Here is a 24,651-nt window from a genome sequence, read left to right on the forward strand (position 1 = left end):
CGGGCTCGGCAGCGGCGGAGCGGGGCGGGCGCGGCTTTCCGGGAGCGGCGGCGGAGCGGGCGCAGGTGCGTGCGTGTGCCCCCGCGCAGAGGGCTCGGCCCCGGCGCGGCCTTCGCCCCGCGGGCGAGCGAGAGGGCAGCGCCGTGCTCCTCCTGGGGCCGCCCCGGGCAGCGCGGCCGTGCGCGCTCGGGGCGGCGGCAGGGGAAGGCGAACCGGGGCCGGGCGGAACCGTGGGATTTGTGCCGCTCGGTGCCCGCTGCCAGCCCGAGCTGCGCCCGGCCGCGCTCCTGAGCCGCGTTCAAAGTGCAGACACGGCCCTGGTTTCTTGCAGGTGTCCCCGCGGAGCGGAGGGTTCGTGACGCGCTCCACGTGTCGCGGAGGTTTCCCTGAGGAGCGGCTCTAATCGCAGTGTGCGTCATTAAAAACCAAAGCCTTTCCTCAAGCTGACTGACACCTCAGTGAAACACTTCGCTCCGCTCGCAGAATTAAATTAGCCAGCCATGGTGCTCACGAGCGTGGGAAAGATGGTTGGCCTCCAGAAGAAGGCGTCCGGCATCAGGAATATCTGTATATTGGCCCACGTGGATCACGGTAAGGCAGGGGTTGGTGTCCGCTCCTCTTGCGTCTGTCTGAATGGTGGTGACATACTTTGTTCTGAAGTAGTAGGATTTTGTCTATTTAGCTTTAAGTTGTCTTGAATGTGATTCAGAAATCTCCTTTATGTACTTTTTCTTGGCCTGATTCAGCTTGTCTTACATAAAAAAAAGTATCAATTTCAATAATTTGAAATTGAATGAATAGTTGAAATTCAGTGTTTGCTATGATGGTGAATGCTGGTGTGAATTTAATAGAAGTTTGAGAGGCAGAATAATATTTTTCCATGTTTTCTTAATAGAACAAGTTTGTTTTGCAGGTGGAAATAGTAAGCACCCTTTTTAGAACACAAATGCTTTGTCTAATTGCATGTTATAATGAGGTCCTGATGTACTGTTTATTATTTCAACTGCTCTTCTGGTCATGACAGGTAAACTTGCATCCAGTCTTCAAAAATAAATCTGTGTGCATGTAACAGGAGTAATTTGATTTGTTTTTTGAAAGCTAATTTGTACTTTTCCTGGCGTTTTATAACCTTTATTAATGTTGATATCTTAGAATACTATACGTTGCATCTTTTGCTATCATTTGTATTCATTTAGTCCAAGTAATTTATTTTTCTTTTCAGGCAAAACCACTCTAGCAGATTGCCTTATATCTAGCAATGGAATAATCTCCAGCCGCTTGGCAGGAAAGGTAGAGTTACACTGTCACTTTTAATAGAATTCTGGTCTGGACGTGCTGGGGTTGTAAATTCTTGATCATGAAGGAAATTCCATCTGTATTCTTGCTAAACCTCATTTTCTCACCATCATACTCTGACAATTGATAAGTAAATTGTGAAGATGTTTCTGCAGACTTACCATTTTTACTTTTGTTTCTGTACTCAGCTGAGGTACCTTGACAGTAGGGAAGATGAGCAGATCCGAGGAATAACAATGAAATCTAGTGCAATTTCACTGCACTTTGTGAAAAGTAAGTTGTTGATGCTGGCATGTATAAATTTTAATATATATTTCTGTTAATTTTCCCCGTCTCTTCGTTGTTGCTGTTGTGATCTTTGTGTACAACTTTTACTTTTGTGTTTCTCAGTGTCAGGCTGTAATTCTGCAGAGACTTAGGCAAGTAAGCCAGCCAAAATAATTGAGTTCCATCTCAGGGTCAGGAAAAACATATCTCCGAGTGGAGGCCATGAGAGAGCAGTTACCTCATCTTTTATTTTAGATATAAATATGTATATTTTGATCTTAAGTCTTGAATGAATGTCACTTAAAGGCAAGACTTCCTTTCAAAAAACCTCAAGTTTTAGTACAGTTGAGGTACCTGTTGCACCAAAACACCTGTTATACCAAAACTCAAGTTCTGTTGAAGTACCTGTTACACTCTACTGTAAGGGTTTTTAAAGTGTAGTTAATGTCAGGACATTAAAAAATAATAGCTGATGGGTGGCTGGAAGAAATATCTCTGAAAACTGTTCTGAAATATTAATTTGTTTGATCCTAGGTGATCAGGAGTATCTGATTAATTTAATAGACTCCCCAGGGCACGTGGATTTTTCTTCAGAAGTATCTACTGCTGTCCGACTCTGTGATGGTTGCATTATAGTGGTGGATGCTGTTGAAGGAGTCTGTCCACAGGTGAAATAAAGTATATTAAGTAGAGAAAGAGGGGAGTAAGCAAAGTCTGAAGTGGGTTACATAGAAATAAAAGATGAGCTGTTTAAGAAGCTTTACAAAATTTTTAATAAATGACAATACAGTTGAGCTGTGAAAGTGAGTAGTAAGAATCATAGTTGTGCTGAAAAACTGAACAGTGCTGGTGAATGGGTGTAGAGAAGCAGGGTTGAAACAGTGGGTATGCCATTTTTCAGGTAATGTAATATTTTGATAGAGAAAAGTCTTAAGGGAAATAATTTTGTATACTTATGTGGGCTTTCAGGGTTTGGAAAAGGATACACAAAATAATGAGAGTGCTTTTTTTCATGGCTTTTCTAAATAGTTTGCTTTTTGTTATTTTGGGTGTTTTTGCCATGAAATCCCACCATTCTGCAGAATTCTTCAATAACTAACACTGTACATCGTGGGAGTCAAACTTCTGGTTTGAGCATCAGCCTGTCCTTTACTATACGTTTATTAAATTTTAGAATTGTATTTGATTTTTTTTTTAACATTCTGTATTTTTGGTGCTATCAGGCTTTCTGTAATGGTTTTTTTTTAAACTCTTTCTGTCTCAGACTCAGGCAGTCCTGCGGCAGGCATGGCTGGAAAATATCCGTCCCGTCCTGGTGATTAACAAAATCGACCGCTTGATTGTGGAGCTGAAGCTCACCCCTCAGGAAGCATATTTGCACCTTAAAAATATCTTGGAACAGGTATTCGTGCTGAGGTGTCATTTCACACAGCAGATTTTGTGACCCTGTATAGCATCCAGTCTGATTTTTAACATTGAGGTGCATCTTATTCCTGATAGGTTTTGAGGTTTATTCAGAATGCCTGTGATGGAGAAAAGGGTGGTAAATGCCTCTTGACAGGTCATCAGGAAAAGTCTTCATTTTTAGAAGTAATATGCTGAACATTTTGTTCTTCTCTTAAATTGCTTAAACTTACTGGAGGTAGACTGTCTCTGATATTGATGGATTTATGTAGGAATAATGTTGTTTCATCTTTTGAATTGTAGTTTAAGTTGCCCTCAAAACTTCTTTCCCCCCCAGGCTCACTTGGGAGCATTTATATGCCTGGTTTCCCTTTGCCCTTTGTTGTTGTTTGCTTTGTTGGCAGAAACAACTTCCTATTTCACCATTCCTTGTTCTGAGAGACAAAGTGTGTTACATGTGATACTTTGATTCTGTTCTGGTGTGGCTGATTTGGAAACTTGAGGGTGTTTATGTCAAAACATAAACTCCTGTGGTCTTCAAATATGTAAAATTGGGTGTGTTTTAATTGCCAAATGAATCACAGGCATGCTAGCTTGTTAACACAACTTCTCTTTTTATGTTTTTGGGGGTGGGAAAATTACATTTTAATTGCAAGGGTTGTGAAAGAGTGAATGAATCTTGAGGGTGTTTTTACATATCTTTCTCTAGATCAATGCAGTCACTGGAACACTTTTTACCTCCAAAGTGTTAGAAGAAAGAGCTGAAAAAGAAACAGAAAGTGAAACCCTTTCAGATGCATCACCAGGAGATCAAATTTATGACTGGAGTACTGGATTGGAAGACACTGATGATTCACATCTTTATTTTTCACCAGAACATGGAAATGTGGTGTTTGCCAGTGCAATTGATGGCTGGGGTTTTGGGTAAGTTTGAGAATTAATTAGTGACATTTTTTTACAAATTGATTACTGACATTAATCTTAAAGTATTTCAGTTGCTTCTTATTTCTAAAGATGTTGGTTAGATTTTTCTGTGATATGTTGCTATGTGTAAATTACCTAAGTGACAGGGATCCCCGTTTTATTTAGGAGCTTCTGAGCCCACAGTGGGGCCCAGCCTAGCCTGGTAAACATTATTTTCTTACCTGCTGCTATTGAATAGACTGTAGCAGGCAAGGCCAGAAGCTGCAAGCCCGGCAGGAGCTGGTGCTCCTGCAAGCCAGGCAGGTTCAGGGTGCTGTGGTGTGCAGGGCAGCAGGTGTGGGAGCAGTGCCCGTGTTCTGGTCGCTGGCCACGAGGTGGAGGCGTTGTCTTCGTGCTGAAACTGTAATTACAGGGATATGCTGGGTGGTGACGCAGGGAATGTCTTGAGTACTGCAGAGCCCTTACAGAAAATCATCCTTTTTTATGGATTTTTAAATCCGAGTCAGACTGTAAATAAGGTACCATGTGTAGTTTGTTGTCCAACACAAACAGCTCTTGTCCCTTCAGAGAGAAGGGAAAATAAAATGGGCTATTTTAGGTTATTGTCTTTCAAGACTGTTTTGTTTCTTCTGATGAACTGTCAGGCCCTGGCTCTGACAAATCATATAATGGAGAGGGTAAAAAAAGAACATTTTTCTTAATTACTTCAAAGAGGCTCTTCTGGACTGCCAGCTACAGTACTGTGTGCCGAAATATGGATCAGTGGAGCTTTTTCTTAATCATGGAAAGACTTGACTGCTGTTTCTTGGTTGTGGGTTCATTTCCTGAAGGTATTAGCAGAAAAAAATTAACTTATTAGGCAGTGTCAGCCTTATCCAATGTGGTAAGTACATATGCTTTTCTCACAATTCTCAAGTGTTGAAAAATGCCATTAATATATATGCAGGAGCTGCTGGCACAAGAATCTTGAAAGGTCTCCCTGAATTGAGAATTAAGGTAGTTTCTGGAAAATAAATGTCTTTGGGCTTAGTTCACAGCTTATGTGTTGCTGACATGGATAGGTCCTTTTTTTAGCTGTCTAAAAACTTAAGAATTCTGAATTTCAAAGAAAAGATTGTCAAAAGCACTGTTATGTAAACAGGATTGTTACAATTATAACTGTGTGGTTTTTTTCTGCATGCACAGGGACCAAATATGTGGAAAGATTTTTTATTACTGCTCACTGAACATTTTCAGCAAGGAAACCATAGCATGCTCAGGACTCCCTCTCTGGGCTAAGCAGGCTGCTTTTGTTAACTCATGGGGACTGCTGAACAACAGAATTGGCTTTACAACATAGTTATGGCATTACAGTTCTGTATCATTTCCTGGGGTTTACTCATTATTAAAGTAATGATTCAAACAACAAGAATTTTCATCAGTTGTTAATTAAAAATAATTACCACCATGTGATGGCTCAAGTGTGACTCAAAAGAATGCTTGGTTTTTAACACCTAATGTTCTGGTCCTAGACCATAGTTAAATGTGTCATGGGAAGTCTTTCAAAGAATAAGTTAAAGAGTCATAACTAATGTATTTATTTGTATTATGCTTTTGAGTTTTTGATGAGGGGATAGGACACAAATGTTTATTTCAAGTAAAGCCTTGAAGCTGACTTGAAACAGAATGAAGTCTTTCAGATACTGTTGATGTTTTTTATCTGTTATGACTAAATATTTTTGCAGGTGTAAATGTTAAACAATGTGAACTAACGTGAAGACAATTGGAAAAGTGGGAGTAAAACAAGGATTTGAGATTTTTGTCTGATTTTCACATAAGCTGTTGCTGTAAAAAACATTACAGTTCCATCAAAATATGTTTTCTTTGCTTTCAGAATTGAACATTTTGCCAAACTGTATAGCCAAAAAATTGGAATCAAACCTGCAGTACTTCTGAAGACTTTATGGGGAGATTATTATCTAAATACAAAAGCAAAGAAGATAATGAAAGGTGATCAGGTATGGAGGGTGTCAAAAATATAACCTGATTTTTATTTTGGAGCTCAATTTTTTTCTTCCCTAATTCTGTTCCTTGTAGTGTATTCTGAAACTTGACCTCAGTGCCTGTTGACTCGGGTTTACTGGAGATATAAAGTCACCAGGACAGCCTTGCAACAACTCTCAGAGCACAGAACATTCCAAAATCGACCACTCAAATGCTGCATGAAGGAAATCTCATCTACCAGTGCTCACTAAATAAGGGACATTGCAGCTTCAAGGTTTCAGCATCGAGTGAAACACACAAGATGAAAGGAAAATTAAGAGTGTAGAAACAAGAGTAGTGACTCTCCTCTGTGAAGAGCTCTTTCACAGCCAGTGGTTTAGGATATTCACATTTAGCTTGAGATTTAGGATTTAAATTAACTTTTTTTGCTGTAGGGAATTTCCATTGAAGCCCTGATCTGAAAACTGCACTTCCCTAGCATTAAGCATTTCCACCATTAAAAGTTAAGGGAGGAGAGAGTAGTTTCCTTATTTTCATGTAATCATGATTTTTTTGCTGTTTACATAGGTGATGATTAAAAGTTATAAAAGGGGTGATAATCAGGCTTCAAGGTATCATGTGCCATATTTATCAGGTTCTTTTTCTGAAATTGAAACTCTTGCCCTCCACTTTTTAAATTTCACGTTTATTTTGTGCCTTGTACCATTCTTATAAGACAGACTTCTTGATTCTGAATAAAGGTTTTACATGTTCCTAATGAAAAGTGCAGTCTTAAGCCTATTGAAAAAGTGAGGAATTGCTGGTAATGAGCTGTTTTTATCTTCTACCAGTCAAAAGGAAAGAAACCTTTGTTTGTACAGCTGGTGCTGGACAATATTTGGAGTCTGTATGAGGCTGTTATGAAAAGGTGAGAGCATCTATAAAGTTCTCATGGCATCTCTTTCCATGTGCTTTGGTGATTTTTTTTAAATACTCAAAAATAATAGATACTGATGATATATTGCTTCGGTGGATTTTTAATTTATTTATTATTTTCCTTACAGAGACAAAGAAAAAATAGAAAAGATAGTTACCTCTTTGGGATTGAGAATTGGTGCCCGGGAGTCACGGCATGCAGACCCAAAAGTTCATCTAAATGCCATTTGTAGCCAGTGGCTGCCAATATCTGATGCAGTCCTCTGTATCCTTGGAAAAGATAAGTTTTTTTCCTATTGGCAGTTCTCAGACTTCTGAGTGTGCTCACATATTTCACTGTGTGATTTGGTATAATTTGGTTTTGTTTGTATTAATGTATGTGCCTAAGCTAGCTGGACTTACCTTCTTGCTTATAACATTACAAATTACGTATCTATCCTTAATTTTTACATTTCTGCCAACTTTGTGCTTTTGCACATCTTGTTTTTAGGAGACAAAGTTATGAAACTGGAGGTAATTCAACAATACACCTTCTTCATGGAGTTCTGTATTCAAGTTTTAGTGTTTTCCTGAGGTAGGAACTGATCTCCTGTTTATAGCAGTGTTATAGGTCTTCCATCCCTGAAGTTCTGTACTGTCTGGTGTTATGTTATAGGCATAAAATTTCTTAATTCAAAATCAACCTTTGCTATTTGTCAGCTGTGCCTATTATGTATAATATGATATATCTTATATTACGGTAGATGTGCACAAATTATTGATGCATCAATACTAATTACTTCTGTAAATCTTGCCCCACTTGTGCTGTTTTTGGCTTCCCAGCTGTTCTTAGGGTGGGCCACCCCTCCTTAACTCTGCCCCTGATAAATGGCAAAGAATTGTTGCTGACTTGAGAGGGACCTGAGTGTGCTGTGACAACAGAGCTGGATTTTGGATCTGCTGCTGCTGGCAATTAGTGCATGGGGCTCAATTAAAGAAGCATTGAAAGTATTCGTGTTATTGGTTGCATTCAATAAGAAAATTAGAAATATGTATCCTTAACAATGTGTTTTAGCCATGGTGTGTAATAAAATTCCCAGTCCTCTGGACATCACGGCAGAGAGAGTGGAAAAGCTGATGTGTGTTGGAGCAAGAACATTTGATTCTTTGCCACCAGAAACTCAGGACCTGAAAAATGGTGAGTAGCTATTCTCCCATTAACATGAAGGTTGTTTCTGTCCTGGTGGTTTTGTTTGTCTTTGGATTGTAAGATGTGTAGTAATCTGTGTGTAAATTTAGTAAATACTCTACTTCCAGTAACTTTGTTGATATTTATCATTGACATGTCATAGTTTTATGGCTGTGCATTTTTCTTCCATCCCATATATTCCTGGGTTTTAGACAACTTAAGCTGCAGATGATGTAAAGTCCAGGACTCTGAAACTGAGAGTTCTACAAGAATACAAGGTTAATACTTGCTTTTAGTTCTGAACTGTAGAAGTCATTATGTAATTGAGAATTGAATATTTTGCTAACTAGTGTATAAAAATCATTAATTTTTAGCCAGCAGTGGTTTGAATTTGGATTTAATTTTTGCAAGTGTATTGATTAGCTTTTAGTAATTAATTATTAATCATAGCACAGTGTTTTGAGGAGAGCTTAAAGAAATCTAAGAGGATGAGATATCAAATGTCAATTAAAAAAGAAATGTGAACATCAAATTGACAGGCTGTTAGGAATTGTTTCCCTGGTTAACAAAACTGGCTTTTCATCCTTTATTGAACATTTAAAAACATGGTATTCTCCAGACAGTATTCAACACTGTATTAGGGTAAGTTAATTGGAAGAAATTTGCCTTTGTAAACTTGGATCTTACTGCTCTTGGTTATGAACAAGTAGTGGACTTCCACATTGAGTATTTTGCTAATTTTTAGTAGTAGTCTTGTGCTTCTGTTTGCCTTAGTTCTGTGGTCTTTTTATATTTCAGATAAACGGGAGAAGTGTAGGAGAAGGTGATTTAGTTTCTGTGTTAGAAGTTTTGCACGGTATTGTCTGGTTTGAATTTCATATATTTCAAATTGGATAAAAAAATGGTTAATGGGAATTTTCTACATATTGAACGAGTTTTGTGTGAATCTTTCACCTTTTGAGGAATATCTGTGAAGTTAGGGTTTTGTGAGCATCTGGACATTTGCAGGACTTCCTCCTTTAGTTTGAAAGGAAAGAGAATACTTTGAGGTACTGAATAAATAGTGTTCAGTCTGAATCCTGTGCTGCTCTCTGGTTTCCATTGTGATCTAAATCAGCCTGTAGACTCAAGTTGTTTAATTGGGGTATATGTACTTTTTTATCAAGAGTTCTGTTTTTGAAGTCTTGGTCATTTTATTGTGAAGATAGAGGAAATGTTATCAAATTACTAGACCAGAGAAATTTTCTACTTCTTCCTGTTGATTTGTTCTTGGCATATTATCTATTGAAACTGGGACTAAACAGTAGTTCCTACTAAATTAATGTAAAGTCATAGCTTCGTCCATACTTTCAGGGGAAAAAATGTGAAAATGACTTGTGTTTATGTTTTGTTTCAGCTTTTATGAAATGCAGTAGTGAAGGAACAGCCCCAGTTATTGTCTTTGTTTCCAAAATGTTTCCTGTTGATGCAAAGGCATTGCCACAGAATAAACCAAGGTAGGAAAATGTGACATTTAATTTCTGGTCTGTGTTAGTTACTTCTGGGGGAAAAAAAATTTTGTTGAAGGCATGGGTAAGTTAGTTTAGACCTAAGAAAATAATTGATGAATTCTTGAAATGCAATAAAGTCTTTTCTGCTAGTATAGATTTCCTGAATGAGTTCAGGAGTGATTTGTTTAATCATAGTAGTTTAAGAAGATATAGCAATTCTGTTGGAGAATAGTACTGTTGTCCAAAGGTATCATCCTAATGTGTGCAGTGTAAGCAGTTTCAGGATGTCTGGTGGAAATGATGGAGTTGTAAAACTTTCTTGATTTGTAAAAAAGATGAAAGTTTTAAAACTTTCAGCAAGGCTGTGTTGTCATGATCATAGCAGCTTGTGTTTGTACCAAGGAATACTTCCCATCAAACTGGGGATAACAGCTCAGTGATCATCCTGTCCATTGCAACAGCAAAATAAAATGGGTTGATTAAAGTAGTTCAAATCTTGACTGACTTTTTACAGAGATCTGAAGGGCATTAATGCACTTCCAAGAATTTTCTTTTTCTGGGAGGATTGGAAGATTTTTTTGTTACAGCCTTTTGTTTTTTAATAGCCATCCTGTTACCTTTGAGGAGTAGATCCTTCTAGATCTCATTTTCCTGGCACACTTAAATGTACTACTTTAACCACCAGCTTTTGTGCAGAAGAAATATACTTTTCTGATTACTTCATGAGAATGAGGTTCATCTTAACCTTTCATTCCTCCAAGCCTCTGGAGCATTTTCAGTGGGCAACTTCTATGTTAACTGGCCTTTTTACGTTTTTGGGGGAATTGTTACTGTACAGCAAAGTAATACAGAAAATGATAATTTTCCTGCTAAATTAGACTGTTTAATCTTTATGTGAAAAGCAATTCGGCTACTGTAGTAATATTTGAAGGCTTTACTACTACCTTAGCTTTTTCTAGATTTATCTCAATTTTATTCTTACTGAAGTTATCTGCTATGAGTCTTCCAGCAGAGATCTTCCTTGCACTGTTTGCACTCAGGGAGAAGATGCTCCGTGTGCATGGGCTGAGCAGACACTAGATGGTGCAGTTTTGCTTCGAGTGCTGTCCTGAAGTGTCTCTAGCACAGGAGCTCTCGCTCAGGTGTGGCACAGCAGCGCCATTCCTGCTTTGTCTCCTTTCCTGGGGATGGGCTGCAGTTATCAGAGGCTGCTGCACTGAGGCCATCGCCTTTTGGCTGTTCTGTCACTGATAATGACCTGGTTTTTTATTTCTTGGGAGAATCAAAAGTCTTTGAGGTTATGAGTACGTGAAATAGGGGCAAAGGTGGCTTTTACATACGCCAGAAATTTTTAGCATTATAGTTGTTCTTTCTCCCTGTTTATTCAGTGCATTGAAAATTTTAATGTCTTGCTCTGTAGTTTTTGTGAAAAGTATCTATTGCTGGCCTTTGTATTAAATAATTCAATTACTTACTAATTAGCTAATATTAAAATGAAATCACATGTGTGTTTTTCTTGGAGAGAATCAGTCATTATTAGTACTATGTGATTTTTGCTAATTAAATAATGTTTAAGAAGTGTTTTGAAGTGACAGTTGGCTTCCATTAATTGAAAAACAGCAGTGAAGCTAAATGTGTGTTTCTCAATACCTGATTTGTTAAGATTCTACAGGTAAGCAGTTCTTGAAGAAATTGGAAAAGGAGGTTAGGTCTAATGAAGGAAGCAGTCTCAAAAATTCAAGAATTTTAAAAACACAGCATTTTGTACTGTGGTTCTTGAGCATATTTTTAATTGTATAGGTCATTGTGTGCTACTTACAGTTACTCAGTGAAGATTGTGCTTCATGAAATAGAGTGATGGTTGAGTGAAGCATGTGAGATGCAGTATTTAAACTAGCATTCCATGAAGGTGCTCCATAAGAATGTCTGAACATGGGGAGAAACAGAGAATATCTACACTATGTCTATTACCAGTTGTTTCACGTTTTCCTATTGAAGAACATAAATCCATGTTGTGTGTTTCACCTACATGTTAATTTTGAGGAGCCATAACTGTGCTCTTGTGCATCTTGATGTTTGACTGCTGGGCTGACCTAAGGTTATTTGCATCCCTTGGGAGTGGGGAAGTACTAATTTTAAGCATGTTAAAGCATGTAAAAAAATCTAAGAGTTTTCTTCAGATTTTTTTTTGCAAGACTTGTCTTCTACTTCCAGAGGGAAAAAATGTAGATCTATGCTATATTTTTCCTTTTGTGAGGCAGTATTGGGTAAGGTTACCTTTTTGTAACTTTGTTAGAAGATTCAAACTGACTTTGTAATTTTTGATAGTCTGCCTTATTTCTGCCATCTGCTTGTAATACTTACTAAGCATAAGTTGGGAAAAGCAAAAATCTCTTTTAAGTCCAGGGTGTACAGTAAATGATAACAAAGGATGGATTTTTAATTAAAACAATCTCCTTTGAGACTGCTGTTGGCAACTAATATCTCCTTGAAGGTCACCCTAAAATTAATAGATTCTATACTAAAGCTGGTATGATTTTGCTTTTGCTGTTTAAATAGCAGAATACATGGGAAAATTGTTTGTTGTCAAGTTAAAGCAGGTTCTTAGCTTATATTTATCTTTCCTTAGAAAGATTTGTAAATTGACTTTTTGTACGGTACCACTATGTCATTCGTTTTTGCCAGGTTTTGTAAAGAAATGAGAATTGCAAGTGTTTTGTCTTCCAATTTCTTCTGTCTGATCTTCTGAAATTATTGCTAATTCCTACCAAGTCAGGCAAAAATGTAAATTGTTGGTTGGGCAGAGAAGATGAACAGATTAGGGCCTCTCCTCCACTTGCTTTATGTAATGGTTATTTGATGATGCCTGTGGTTATTTATTCTAAAGTATTGCTGTGTGCAATATGAGTGTTCATTCAGCATATGCTGTTTCTTTCCCTCTTTTCTACTGGTGTGTGACTTTGAACCCAGGTCTAACACAGAATGCTCGAGTGTAGGTGTAGGAATAAAAGCCAAGCTTGGCATTTAGGTACAGGGTATATAAATGTACCAGTTTGCTTTTCTTGAGATTCAGAGTTCTGTCTTCATATAACCCAGCGTAAAAGTGAAATATCTAGTAGTTAATTGAATTGCTTCCAACTAATTGCTAGGGGTATTTAATGTAGAATGTTAAGAAAATATAAACTGAATATCTTATGTTTGTTATGATGAAATCATCTACTTACTTAGTAAAGCTTTATGTGTAAATCTTGCAGTGGTGTAATGCCATGTGAGCAATAGGAAGCAAACCTTTTATGTTACCTCAAGTCCATCTTATAATCCTGAATAATATAAATAAATAAAGTGTACTGAAGAAATTCTATTTCTGCTTTCCAGTGGTAATAAAGGAAAGTCTATTGACCAGATAGGGTAGTGCACTAAAATTATATTTCTTTACTGCCTGGGGGGTATAAAACCTATAATACCTCTATTTTCCTCCAGATAATATAAAAGGTTCTTCTTCCTCCTCAGTCAGCTTGAAATCAGGGATTGTTTTTTCCTTAGGTGTCACCCTGAAAGACACTTCTCCATACAATTCTGCATGAAATTACGGTGATAGTTGTTTCTTTGTTTTGTGGTACAGCTTGTTTGCATCTCCTAAACAGATTGTAGTGTGCTTCATTTATTTTCTTTCTAATGTTTTATTAAAAGTGTATTGGGAAAAAATAAATCCCGTGATTTTTGCAGATCTTCAGCTGAAATGACATTGATCAAAATGAGAACCTGTATAAAGCTCCAAGCTCTGTAAGAAATTACTATCTACTTGCAAGTAAATTAATTTCTATGTTCAAGGCAATATGACTTGCATCAGCTTCAGTTGATCAACACCCATCATCTGTTTTCACTAGTAGTTTGTTCTGAATTGTAGTTTGTGCATTAGAAATGAATAGGACATGTATCATCGGAGTGAGCTGCCAGATTTACAGGTTAGCATCTGAATTAGGCATCCAGTTGCATAACTAATAAATGCTTTTCAAAAATTAAAACCCCTGTTATGGTTAGCATGAAATAGATTTCAGTAATAGTATACATTTGAATCTGGCTAAGGCTTTGGCAACTGATCCAAGAAAGAAATACAGAGTAATGGTTGGAATTTGAATCTCTGGACATACTGTAGTTTGTGTAATGGTGATCTTAAGTGAGTAAAGCTTGTAATGTTGTGGAAAGTTTTGCTTCAAGTTTCTTTTTTCCTTTTTGTACATTCAGCATGTGAGATAAATCAGAGGTTGCTCTATCAGTCTGGAGTGTTTTTCCAGACAGAGTGTGACAGCTTGGGATTGATACCATATTTCATTACGTGTCTCAGATTGAATGATAACTGCTATACAATGTGATACAAACACTAGAGTATTCCCTGTTGAAAGAGTCCTGTAAGACTATTGCATGAATTTTTGTGTAAGTTGTGATTTGGATAATTTTCAGTTGCTCCTTTTGTGTTAACACATTTATTTCTACTGTAAATTGTGTACCAGTCTCATTGCAGTAGAACTGATAGTAGATGATCTTAGTGCATGTACATTAGTTTGTGAATGGAAATTGTTCCATAGACATTAAGTAGTTTAATCCAGAAATTAATGAGCTTCTAAAGAATTAGGGAGACCACTGGACTTACAGTGTGCTGAAATGTAGCAAACTGCACTGGACCAAGCTGTTCTTAGAGATGTTGCTGACAGGATTCTTTGAGTGCCAGGTGAGCAGAGCAGCAGCCAATGATTTCACTAGAGCTTAATTCTGAAGAGCAGAGTCATGAATAGGATTCTCTATTAATTACATGGATTTAAAGATGTTATCAGAAATTACTCCATCCACACCTTGTAAAGTCAAACATCTGTCCATGGGCTCATGCAGTTTAAACTGGAAAAAGCTGTATGGAGAGAAAGCATTCTCAGAGCTTAGAAACCACTGTTCATGGCATGAGAGATGCATCACAGACATTTGTTGGCAGTACTATTAGTCTTTCAGAAATCAGTTGATGTTTTGACTGTGGTGTTTCCTTTTTAAAATGGTCTGGAGGTTAAAAATATAAACCTAACACTTCAATAATCAAAGACAAATCTATCTTTGGCAATTCTGTTCTGATTATTCACTCTTTTTAAGTGAATTTTTGAAGTCTAGTTCACATTGAAGTTCACATTTAATAATGTGAAAGAGTAGAAACCTGTTATGTTCAGAGGATTGATTGCATAAGGAAGTTTAGTTTGAACTAAATGTGTTATCCTGGGGGAATGTGGGAATCAGAGAAGTAGTCAGCAGGAGCTTGTATACATTACCTGAAATTTAATGCCCTTAATCAGCAATCTATTAAATGTCAATAGCATGTACATGATACCCTTTCCCATATTACTATTTCCATTTGTTTACCACTTGTTTGAGTTTAAGATGAGTTGGTAATGATGTGGTCACCCTTCTGTGCCAGCTCCATTTCATTACTTGTGCCAGGCTCCCATGTCTGGGTGATGTAGCATTTCTCTGGAGTCAGGGGATCTCTCTCTTTCTTCTACAGAATTTTTATTTGCTGGTTTTTGTGTGACTGCATGTTGCCATTTTTTCTTTCTGCCAATATTATGAGGCTGTTGTTCCTTTCTAATGGAACAAAAAAGGGGAAGGGGGGAAGAAGAAGAACCAAGCTTTCTTTTGGTGTGGGCACCTTTTGTTCAAAATTTATTTTACTTCTGATTGGTTTTGCCAACTGGAGAAGTTGAATAATTCAGGGTATAATTTGAAACTGATTTTGTTGCAGATCCAGTGCTTTATGTGCATTAATCTTGTTCTGTGTTCTGCTTGATTGTGTTACAACTCTATATAAGGATTTATTTGGCAACATTATCTTTTTGTCATTTCTAATGATAGTACTGGGAGTGATTAATTTTATAGAAATTGATGGTGACAGAAACCAGGATGGAAGTCTAGGTTGTACCTGCAGTAAAAGTCCCACTTACGCTCAATCTGCTTTTTTATCAAAATGAGAATGTTATTAAGTGTGTTTATACATATTGTAACTCTGACCAGTGCATTCAGAATCTTAAGGTACCTTTGATAATTGTGGTTAGGGCTATTTGACAGCTAAATATACTGATATTGAAAAATACCATATAAAGTGGAAAAAAGCAAAGAAACTTTTCTCTTTTGCTCTCAGGATTATTTACAGAAATGAAAGGTATTTTTGGACAATCAGATATGTTGGAATGCATATGTAGTCCCTTTATGTATACTATGCCATCATATATAGACTGTGTTTATGACACCCCTGATGGTCTGATCTGTACTTTCCCTATCAATCTATCTCCTTTAGAAATTTTTCTGACATTCCAAACCTTTAAATAACTTTGAACAGCTGCCTTCAGGAAAAAAAAAATCATAAAAAAGTTTTCTACTCCACCATCTGTTTTGCATTTTGTATTGTTAAGTCTTGCTCTCTTCAGCAGTAAAATAAACAAGCCTAGCAGAAATATCACAGTATCTGAAATTTTAGAGATACATATTCTTAATTCTGTCATGACTGTTTAAGAGACAATTTTTTCCTTTTTTATGAAAAAAAAAAATAAGTTGCTAAGAAGTTTGAAGTGGTGATTTTGTCTTGCATTCTTCTTTTCTATACCATGCAATGTGTCTGTCCCAGATCCTGTGTTCTAAAAGTCTGTGCTTCAAATTCTGACATTTTATCCCAGGGGCCTCTCTTAGGTAATTTTTATAGAGATTTAAAACTTTTATATAGTTTTCTTACTCTTTCAAATTGAACCTTTGGTTTCAGGATAAGTGTGATAACTGTTTCAAGTGATTTCTTCAAGTTCTTTGAAGAATTTTGATCAATGAAGTGTCTCATTTTTTAAATTGCAGAAGGTATTATGCAGAAAACAATCCTGATTATGATATAAATAAAAACCTTACTGGCAGTGAGTTGGTCTCAGCCATGTAATCTCTTCAAGACTTCCTGCCCCTAATTAATCCAGTTAAGAGCAGAGTAGGTGTCCAGTAACTCTTTTTACTGACTGCACATAAAACCTCTGACCTGTGATTAATAGGGTTTTTCCCTATTTCAAAGCGTGCAATAGTTGATACAGCAAAGTGAGTCCATTTTTTAATGCTTTTTAAAAGTAGAGATCATATTTATATGGTTTTTCTGTAAACAAAAATGACTGTACTGCTGTAGTGCTTCCTGTGGTTTTCTTCCCCTTATAATTCATTACTGCTGTTGCTGTTCAGGAAATCTTGACCTGTGTTTCTAAGTGTGGAGGTTGAAGAGGGGAAGTAACTTGTCCAAGGCTACTCAACAAGCTAAAACTACTAATGGGGCATTTCTTGTTTTAATGCTGTGTGCTTGATGCAGTTAATTGAAAAAATCCTAAACCATCTTAACACTAAGGACTTGGTTTTGTCTCCATCATGTGAGCAAATGCAGGACAAATCATGTGGGTGAGGTTTTGCTGTGGGATTATTTTCACCTTCTTCAGCTGAAGTCATGGTCCAAGACTTGGGATTAGTTTGTCCAGTTGTGTTGTAGAAATGCATCTTTTATGCATCCACATAACTTCATTATTTCTTCTGCTTTTAAGTTACAGCACTAAAGATTATTTTTTAATGTAGGCACATAACAGCACATTACTTCAGAATTTGTTGATACTGAAATTAGTGAACAGAATAGATTATTCATAGAAGTATCTGTAATGATTAGGTTTCCCTTGTTTACATGGGAAATTAATGGAAAGAGTAATAATGGAAAAGAGAAGATGACTAGTGTCTGAATTTATTTTCATTTCTTAAAATCATTAAATAGAAGATAATATCATATAATTTATTTTTATTTAGGACCAGATCTAAAAATCAAATGGGAATTTTTGGGTAATGCTCTTGGATTTCATATGTGTGTAATGAATGTCACTTTGCTGTTGAATCTGCTTGCATTGACAAACAAGTCTCTTTATATTGCCTTACGTAAGAATGTTGATAATATTCTTTATCTTTTATTATTTATTGCTCTAAATCATACTTTGAAGCACTTTGCTTTAAGGCAGGGTGTATCAGTGAGTAGATGGATGCATCAGACTATTAAATTATGTTTTGTTGCTGTTGTCGGTTTTAAATCTTTTGCCTTAATGGGCTTAATAACTTTATGAAAGGGAGCTTTAACAAGCAAAGACTTTTCCCTGCATTTGAGCACTTGCTGTAAAGATTACCTTAAGGTAATAAAGATAACATGAGTAATTAAAAATGACAGTATTTGATCTCTATGAATTTGGAAGAAAAATGAAAGTCTAAATATGGTAGAGGAAGAGTTTGCTAATTTTAGCTGACTTAAAAGTGTTGTATTGGGGGACAAAAGGCATTCTGCATGAGTTTTTACTTATGTCAAATATAGTATTCTAATTACTGTTACTCAATTTATTTTAAAATAAATGGCATTACCAAATTCTGATGTTTTAAAATACAATGTAGGCCATTAACTCAAGAAGAAATTGCTCATCGGCGTGAACTTGCCAAACGACGGCACGCAGAAAAGTTGGCAGCAAGTCAAGGGAAAGAGGTGTCAGAAAAAACCCCAAGTGAAGAGTCACCTGAAGTAACTGGGAACACTGGTGATACAAAAGGTGTGTGGTACCTGAATACCTGATTTTCTAGGAAAATGTTAATAGTGTTGCAAAGGGGCACCTTACAAATCCATATTGTGAGCCATCCACATGCCAGTCCAAAGTGCAATACATGGAGCTGAACCAAGAGAGAGGAGGGATTTGTGAGAAAGCTGACAGGTCATAAATGGTGAAATAGTGCCATAGGTTGGTGTTCCTTAGCCTGAGAATGTGCTTTGAGTCATTGAAGGGAGATGATGCTTCAAGGAGATGCTCTGCTAAAAACTGAGTCACTTTCAACACCAAGTAGCCAAAATTGGTACAAAAGCAGGATGTGAACAACCAGACTGGTTTATGGGTAACAGTTGTGGGGGGTTGGTCTGTTCTCCCACGTAACAAGTGGTAGGACAAGAGGAAATGTCCTCAGGTTGCGCCAAAGAAGGTTTAGAGGAAAATTTTCTTTACCAGAAGTATAAAGCATTAGAAGGGGCTGCCCAGGTCGTTGAGTCACTATCCCTGGGGTATTTAAAACATGTTACACTAAAGAACATGGGTTTGTAGTGCTGGGTTGGACTTCAGGATCTTAAAGGTCTGTTTTAACTGGAACAGTTCTGTGATTTGTCACATATGACAATATAATTATATTTTTTTTTTCTCCAGATGATGAGGCAGAAAGTGTTTGTATGCTTAATATATTTTTTCTGACTGGTTAGGTGAAGAGCAACAGCTCCCTGCTCAAGAAGATAGTGTGACCTCAAAGGCAGTGAAACAGGAAGCAGACAACAAGGAGTATTTCATTGCTTTTGCCAGAGTGTTCAGTGGGGTGGTGAAAAGAGGGCAAAAAATCTTTGTTTTAGGACCAAAATATGATCCTGCTGAGTCTTTGCATAAGGTAAGTGCTGACTGTGAACTGTCACAGTAACTTGAGATTCTTTTGAAAAACTGATGACTTCTTACACCTGACTCACTCAAAGGAGAGAAAAAAAGTGCAAGTTAATAATTGCAAAAAGTATCAAAGTAATTTGGGTAATTGTGCCAATAGCTGGTTGTGTCTGCAAACTCATTATAAACCGTAACACTGTACTTTAAGTACAGTGTTTTATTAGCTAACCATAAATCCAATATGTGTTTATTTCTTAAAAAAATAAAAAGAAAGAAAAAAGCAATTTTTTTAGGGAAGAAAAGGTCCACAATAGTATTGGAAAAAAACTGGTGTTAAATGTTTTGAGATTCTGAACAAAGAAGTTAACTACTTTTGAATTTACTTCAAAACATTTGTTCTTTTAGTGATAATGAAAAGTGAGTTAGAAGTAGTACACACCTAAAATTTGCCAAAGAAAGCATTATTTTTTATCTTCTTGGTAACATTCACATGTTTGCCTTAAGCCTGGATTTTTGGGAGTGTACGTTAGTTTCTGACATTTGAGGTTTGAGATGAAAATGCTTTGGATTGTATTATTAAGCTTTGGAATGCAAGGAGGTTTTGTGGAAGAAGTTTTTATCAGAGCTAAGTGATGAATGTCCAAATGCTGGTTTTGTGCTCTGTGTAGCTGTCATCCCAGTGCTCTGCCACTGATGATCTGCCAGCAATCCCTCACATGACGTGCTGCACTTTGGAGAACCTCTACTTACTTATGGGAAGAGAGCTTGAAGATCTTGAGGAAGTGCCTGCAGGAAATGTTCTGGGTAAGAACTAGGATTTAATTTCCTAGAGCCTGAATCCTTATGTCATGTAAAATACACTGAAATTGGTTTAATGTGATTAATAAATAAGAAACCTTAAATCCATTAATATTTCTAAGCATGTTGTATGTGCAAAAAAGGAAGGCAGTCTAATTAAATTGGGATTTCTGTACACTTTGAATAGGAGAAGAGTACAGATTACATTAGTCTGTTATCTTCAGGTTGGATGATTGCCAGGTAAGCATTGCTGCCAGCAATTGCCAAAGGCAGTAGTAAATTTTCATATTTCATAGATTGCAAGGATTATTTATAATATTTTCCCGACAGTGGAAATTCTTTAATGTGCCTTTACTAGTGATGTGGATGAGTGTAGTTTTATTTATGACTCTGTTTGAACCCTGGTGCTAAAAATTGTTTCTTTTATGGCTGTGGCAATTTTTTCACTTTCTCTATGGACAAAGTTATAAAAGTCAACCTAATCATTGAATTATGCTCTTTTGTGCCAGATTCTGAGCTGCTTTGCTCTAGAATGAGTACTGCCTAATTTTTTGAAATTTATGGTGTTTATATACAGTAAATGAAAAATAGGTGTATTCTGTAAGGATTGAAATATTTTCATTTAGGCAGCTAACCATGCTTTGTCTCTTTTATCATGGGTCTAGCATTCAGAACATAAGCAGCTGCTGAATTACTTTTATTTGGAAACTTAATATTTTTAAATTCTGAATTATACCTTACTGAAGCGTGATTCTATTTGACCATTTGCAGTATGAAAACAGTGAGTGAGTGTGTAACTGTGTGACTGTGAGAAAATATATTAAGTATATGGTCTATTTACTTCAAAAAATGATCAAGAGTTTAGAAAAAAATAGGGAAACCCAATCCAAAACACTTTGCAGTAAAGATAAAAGGATGTGGTCTTTGTGCACAGCAAATGGTAAATATTCTTAGAGCTGCCTCCAGCAGAGAAAAAATATATTTTGAGGGTTTGTTGTGTCTTTGGTGTTACGAGTTGGACCAAATTCTAAGAAAGGTTTTTGTAACCATCAGATTCTACCAGAATTTGTTGGTAGTCTAGTGCTGAAGGCTGCTCTTCAGTGAGGTCTAACTTTTCCATAAAGAAAAGCAGTTTACTTGAGTAGTAAGAGTTCTAAATGGGCATATTTGGAAGAACTCATTAGAATTTTAAGGTCAGAATTCACAGTCAATCTTAGCCAGACTGTGTTTGGTATTTCATCTTTTATCACTGCATCACTGTAAAGTGATCAAACAAAGCAAGTTTGCATTTTTACCTGAAGCATGTAGGCTCAAGTCTGTATGTTGGGTTTTTAAACCTAATGTAATTTTAAAGATTTTTTTTTAGACTAAAAATATTAAATGCCTTTCCTTTATTTCTCCCATTTCCCTGTAAGGCTGCACTGTTAATTTACATAAATTCAGTAAGCTGTTTAATGATTTGATGATGATCTATCACACTCAGAAGAATATGCAATGCATTTATATGAAAGCAATGTGTAACAATGGTGATGCAAGACTTTTATTATTCCAGTTAGCAACAGTGATTTCTGTTTGTGAGGCCATTTGTCTTGCAGCTTTAGTGCACACAGCAGTGATTTCTCTCCAGCCATATAAGGAAATTGCTTGTGGATTATCCAGTAAATTAAGGGAGCTTTTCTGAAAGCTCTGTGGTTTCACTCTGTATAATTAAATTATTGCTATAAGGAATACACAGTTAATCATGACTGCCTATTTCCACTTTAAGACTCATGTTATAGATTTTTTCAGATTTTTTCACCAGGGTTTGTGGGGTTTTGCTATTATTTATTTGTTGTTTCTTACAAGGGAGGATCTGCTTGGTCCTTTATGCTGGCTTATGGAAAGGTTTAGTGATCAAAGACAAAGCTTGATACAGAGGTCATTTTACTGAAGATGGGAAGATTTAATCCCTTATTCCTTCTGCTCAATTAAAAGGAGACTAATATTAATATTTCCTTAAAATACTACTCTCCTTTTAATTGATGAAAATCTGAGATTGCAAAACACCCCAAGGAGAAAGGGCAATGAAGCATAGTGTGTTTGAACAGCAAAGCTGTGACAAACAGAATTAAAGTTGGAAAGAGATATTATGTCATTGTATAATATGTGTAGCCATTGTGGAAACTTTGGGAAGTTACTTTCTGGTATTGAGTTCCTGGAAGTTAGGAGAGACAAAATGTTTTGCATTGGTTAATTTGTGCTGCAAGTTTGCAGCTGGAATGTTTTGCCAAAAGTATTTGTCAAAAAGCTTTAAGCAGTATGTCATTTTCAAGTAATATGGCAAATACAAAATAGACCCACTTCCATAAAGCTGTTTCTAATTCAGAATTTTTCTTTGCAAACTTGTGACTATTGTGCATTTTTGTAGGCCCTGAGTAGAAGGTGAAATATGATTGAAAACAAAAATTTCTTGGGGACAGAGGGTAATAAAGTCTTTGTTATAAATCTTCTTTTAAAAATTGTCAGACTATTCTATGAAAATAATAAAATCCTTGTCTTAGACAAATAAACCCAGTTTGTAGAATCTGTAATTTAGAAGGACTGTTGATTTCTCTGGGAAGTAAAAAGGTGTATGTGAGCAAAGTGCCCTCTGGGAAGAGAGTACTCTGTTACTTTTCAGCTTTTTATTTGTCACCTTTTTCCCCACCAGCACCTCTGCGAGATGTCCTGTGCCAGCAGACAGGATATTTTACTTTTTAACTGGCACTGCAAGGGTGTGTTTTGTGCTCCTTTGAATGAACAGAGACCTTGCAGGAGGAGAATCTAGTTACTGAGGCAGCAGATAAGGTTATACTAGATTAGGCATGTGCCCTGGGCTTCCAAATGGCACTTGTATTGAGTTGGAACTGCTGAATGAAAAACATGAGAGTCATTGGAATGGGCCTTGGAGGTATCTTCAGGCTGAATTGGGAAAAATGTTGAACTGCTGGTCCAAAAATCCATTGTGTGCTTTGGTACAGTGTTTCAGGAATGGCTTATTTTCCTCTGTCACATCGCATGCCTTTCCAAGGTGTGCAGCTGCTGAAGTGGGACCTCCCTGTGGGCATCAGCTCTGAGAGTTCTGGCAGTGAGACCCTGCTCTTGCCAATGGCCCACCTGCATGTCCTGGTGGCAGTGCTGGCTGTCTCTGTGGCACTCTGTCCTGACTTCAGGGCCATATCAGCTTTGGTATCAGCTTCACATGGGCTGAGGCCTTGTTATCTTAACAGAAAGTGCTCTGCTCTCTGGATTCTAACTAGGTATACCAGAACCATGCTTAAATTCCAAATAGAGGAAATTCCAATGTCTTCTTGCAGACATTAAATGCAACAATTATGTGTGCCACCCAAATCCCTATCTCAAAATCAATTGGGTTTTGATTCGAAGACATCTCGGGCACATTTTGTGCTCCCTTTTTAGAAAACTGCCTGAATACCCATTGGAAAGAAAGTCCAGTATCATAGACACAATATGTGCTCTTTTGATAATACTGTCCTTCTGGAACTTTTAGGAAAGAAATTATACTTAAATATTATTATTGTCATTAAATATTATATTCCAAAGGCTGCTTGACTGATGTATGTTTTTAGAGACACTGGCACTGGCCTTTGTTTCCATAATATCATCTGTGCAAATAGCAAGCTAACTGTCCCATGCTCCTTAAAGGCTTGTCCTTCTTTCCTACAGCAAAAATATAACAGAGGAAGGAGCTTGATGTAGACAATCATCTGACTATCCAGAGGTTTTGGCTTCTTCAGTTTAGTGAGTGTTACAGTAGCTTAGGTTCTTGCTGGGACACTTCCCTTGGGAATATCAATGGCACTGGAGGTTCCTGGTGCCATGCAGGCATCTCCAGAGGGGGTGTATTTGACAGGAGGTGAGCCCTGGCTGTAGCCTGAAATCCACTGCTCTCTAATTTGATTATCATAGCTGTTCTTGCTAGTGCTTGGTTTCTATTCTAAAAGGAAAATTAGGAATGGTCCAGTTAGAATACATTAATTAATTTAGTTTGAATGTTGTATGTAAGACCTTCTGTTTGCTAAGTAATGTTGGATATTGTTTAACAAGCTATAGTGACTGATAATGCAGGTACAAAAATAGAAGAATTTACACTACACTACATTTTTTTTTCTTTTTTTTATTATAATTAAAGTTGTGGGGAAGCAGCACTTACTAGGTCTTTCCATGAAAGAAAACAATGTTGCTTGTTTACCAGGAGGCAAAACAATAACTTAAATGAAACAGTGTTGAAAGCTCCACAAAGGAGATTATTATATGCAAGTTTTAAATAATTTCAATTATATTTCTATGTTAAGAATATTTAGTCTAAATTAAAACTGTCTCACACCAGTAAGTGTCTTGTACTATTAATAAGTCTGAATTATGGGCAATGCAAGAAGATGGGATGGTTGATTTGCTTGTTCCCATGCAAAACTCTTTCTCCCTTTATGTATATAAATACATTTATTTATGTATTTATTTACTTTATTTATTTGCTTGAACCAGCCAAAGAAAAAGAACAATTACAGGAAAAGCATCACTTTGCAACAATTGTTGTGAAATTCTTGTGGTTGAAAACTATAAAAAGAACTGAGTGATCCCCAAAGTGACAAAGGAATAATCATGAGGCAGTATGTGAGAAAAAAGTAATTTGGGCTCATAAGTAAAGATTTAACAAGTGCATGCCCTCCAGATGTACAGAATAATAGCTTCTTTTTTTCTCCCTCCCTTATTTAATTTTTTTCTTGTTTCTGTCCTATAATTGAAAACAAAATACCTTTTTTGTTCTCTGCAAAAAAAGGGTTGTTGGAGGTAGTGTAAAGAAGTATTTAAAAAAAAGGGAAAAGAGGCAGTGGTTTTTTTGTGATCATATTATGCACAGATGAAGGGCTTAGGATTCCCA

The 24,651-nt window shown here is 36.7% G+C and overlaps 1 protein-coding gene across 1 annotated transcript in view; it reads left to right on the forward strand.

The window, feature by feature from the left end:
• The first annotated feature begins 7 nt into the window (after positions 1 to 7).
• EFL1 (elongation factor like GTPase 1) overlaps positions 8 to 24,651 on the forward strand; it is a 64,794-nt gene continuing 40,150 nt past the window's right edge. Inside the window, exons 1-15 of the mRNA XM_053988777.1 lie at positions 8 to 65; positions 332 to 591; positions 1,223 to 1,290; positions 1,485 to 1,569; positions 2,098 to 2,231; positions 2,828 to 2,965; positions 3,677 to 3,891; positions 5,765 to 5,888; positions 6,705 to 6,781; positions 6,918 to 7,054; positions 7,844 to 7,966; positions 9,354 to 9,453; positions 17,920 to 18,071; positions 18,764 to 18,942; positions 19,601 to 19,736. Coding sequence (XP_053844752.1) covers positions 501 to 591; positions 1,223 to 1,290; positions 1,485 to 1,569; positions 2,098 to 2,231; positions 2,828 to 2,965; positions 3,677 to 3,891; positions 5,765 to 5,888; positions 6,705 to 6,781; positions 6,918 to 7,054; positions 7,844 to 7,966; positions 9,354 to 9,453; positions 17,920 to 18,071; positions 18,764 to 18,942; positions 19,601 to 19,736 — 1,759 coding nt within the window. The 5' untranslated portion in view covers positions 8 to 65; positions 332 to 500. The remainder of the gene's footprint in view (positions 66 to 331; positions 592 to 1,222; positions 1,291 to 1,484; positions 1,570 to 2,097; positions 2,232 to 2,827; positions 2,966 to 3,676; positions 3,892 to 5,764; positions 5,889 to 6,704; positions 6,782 to 6,917; positions 7,055 to 7,843; positions 7,967 to 9,353; positions 9,454 to 17,919; positions 18,072 to 18,763; positions 18,943 to 19,600; positions 19,737 to 24,651) is intronic.

The sequence above is a fragment of the Vidua macroura genome, chromosome 12, assembly GCF_024509145.1.
Source record: "Vidua macroura isolate BioBank_ID:100142 chromosome 12, ASM2450914v1, whole genome shotgun sequence".
Lineage (NCBI taxonomy): Eukaryota > Metazoa > Chordata > Aves > Passeriformes > Viduidae > Vidua > Vidua macroura.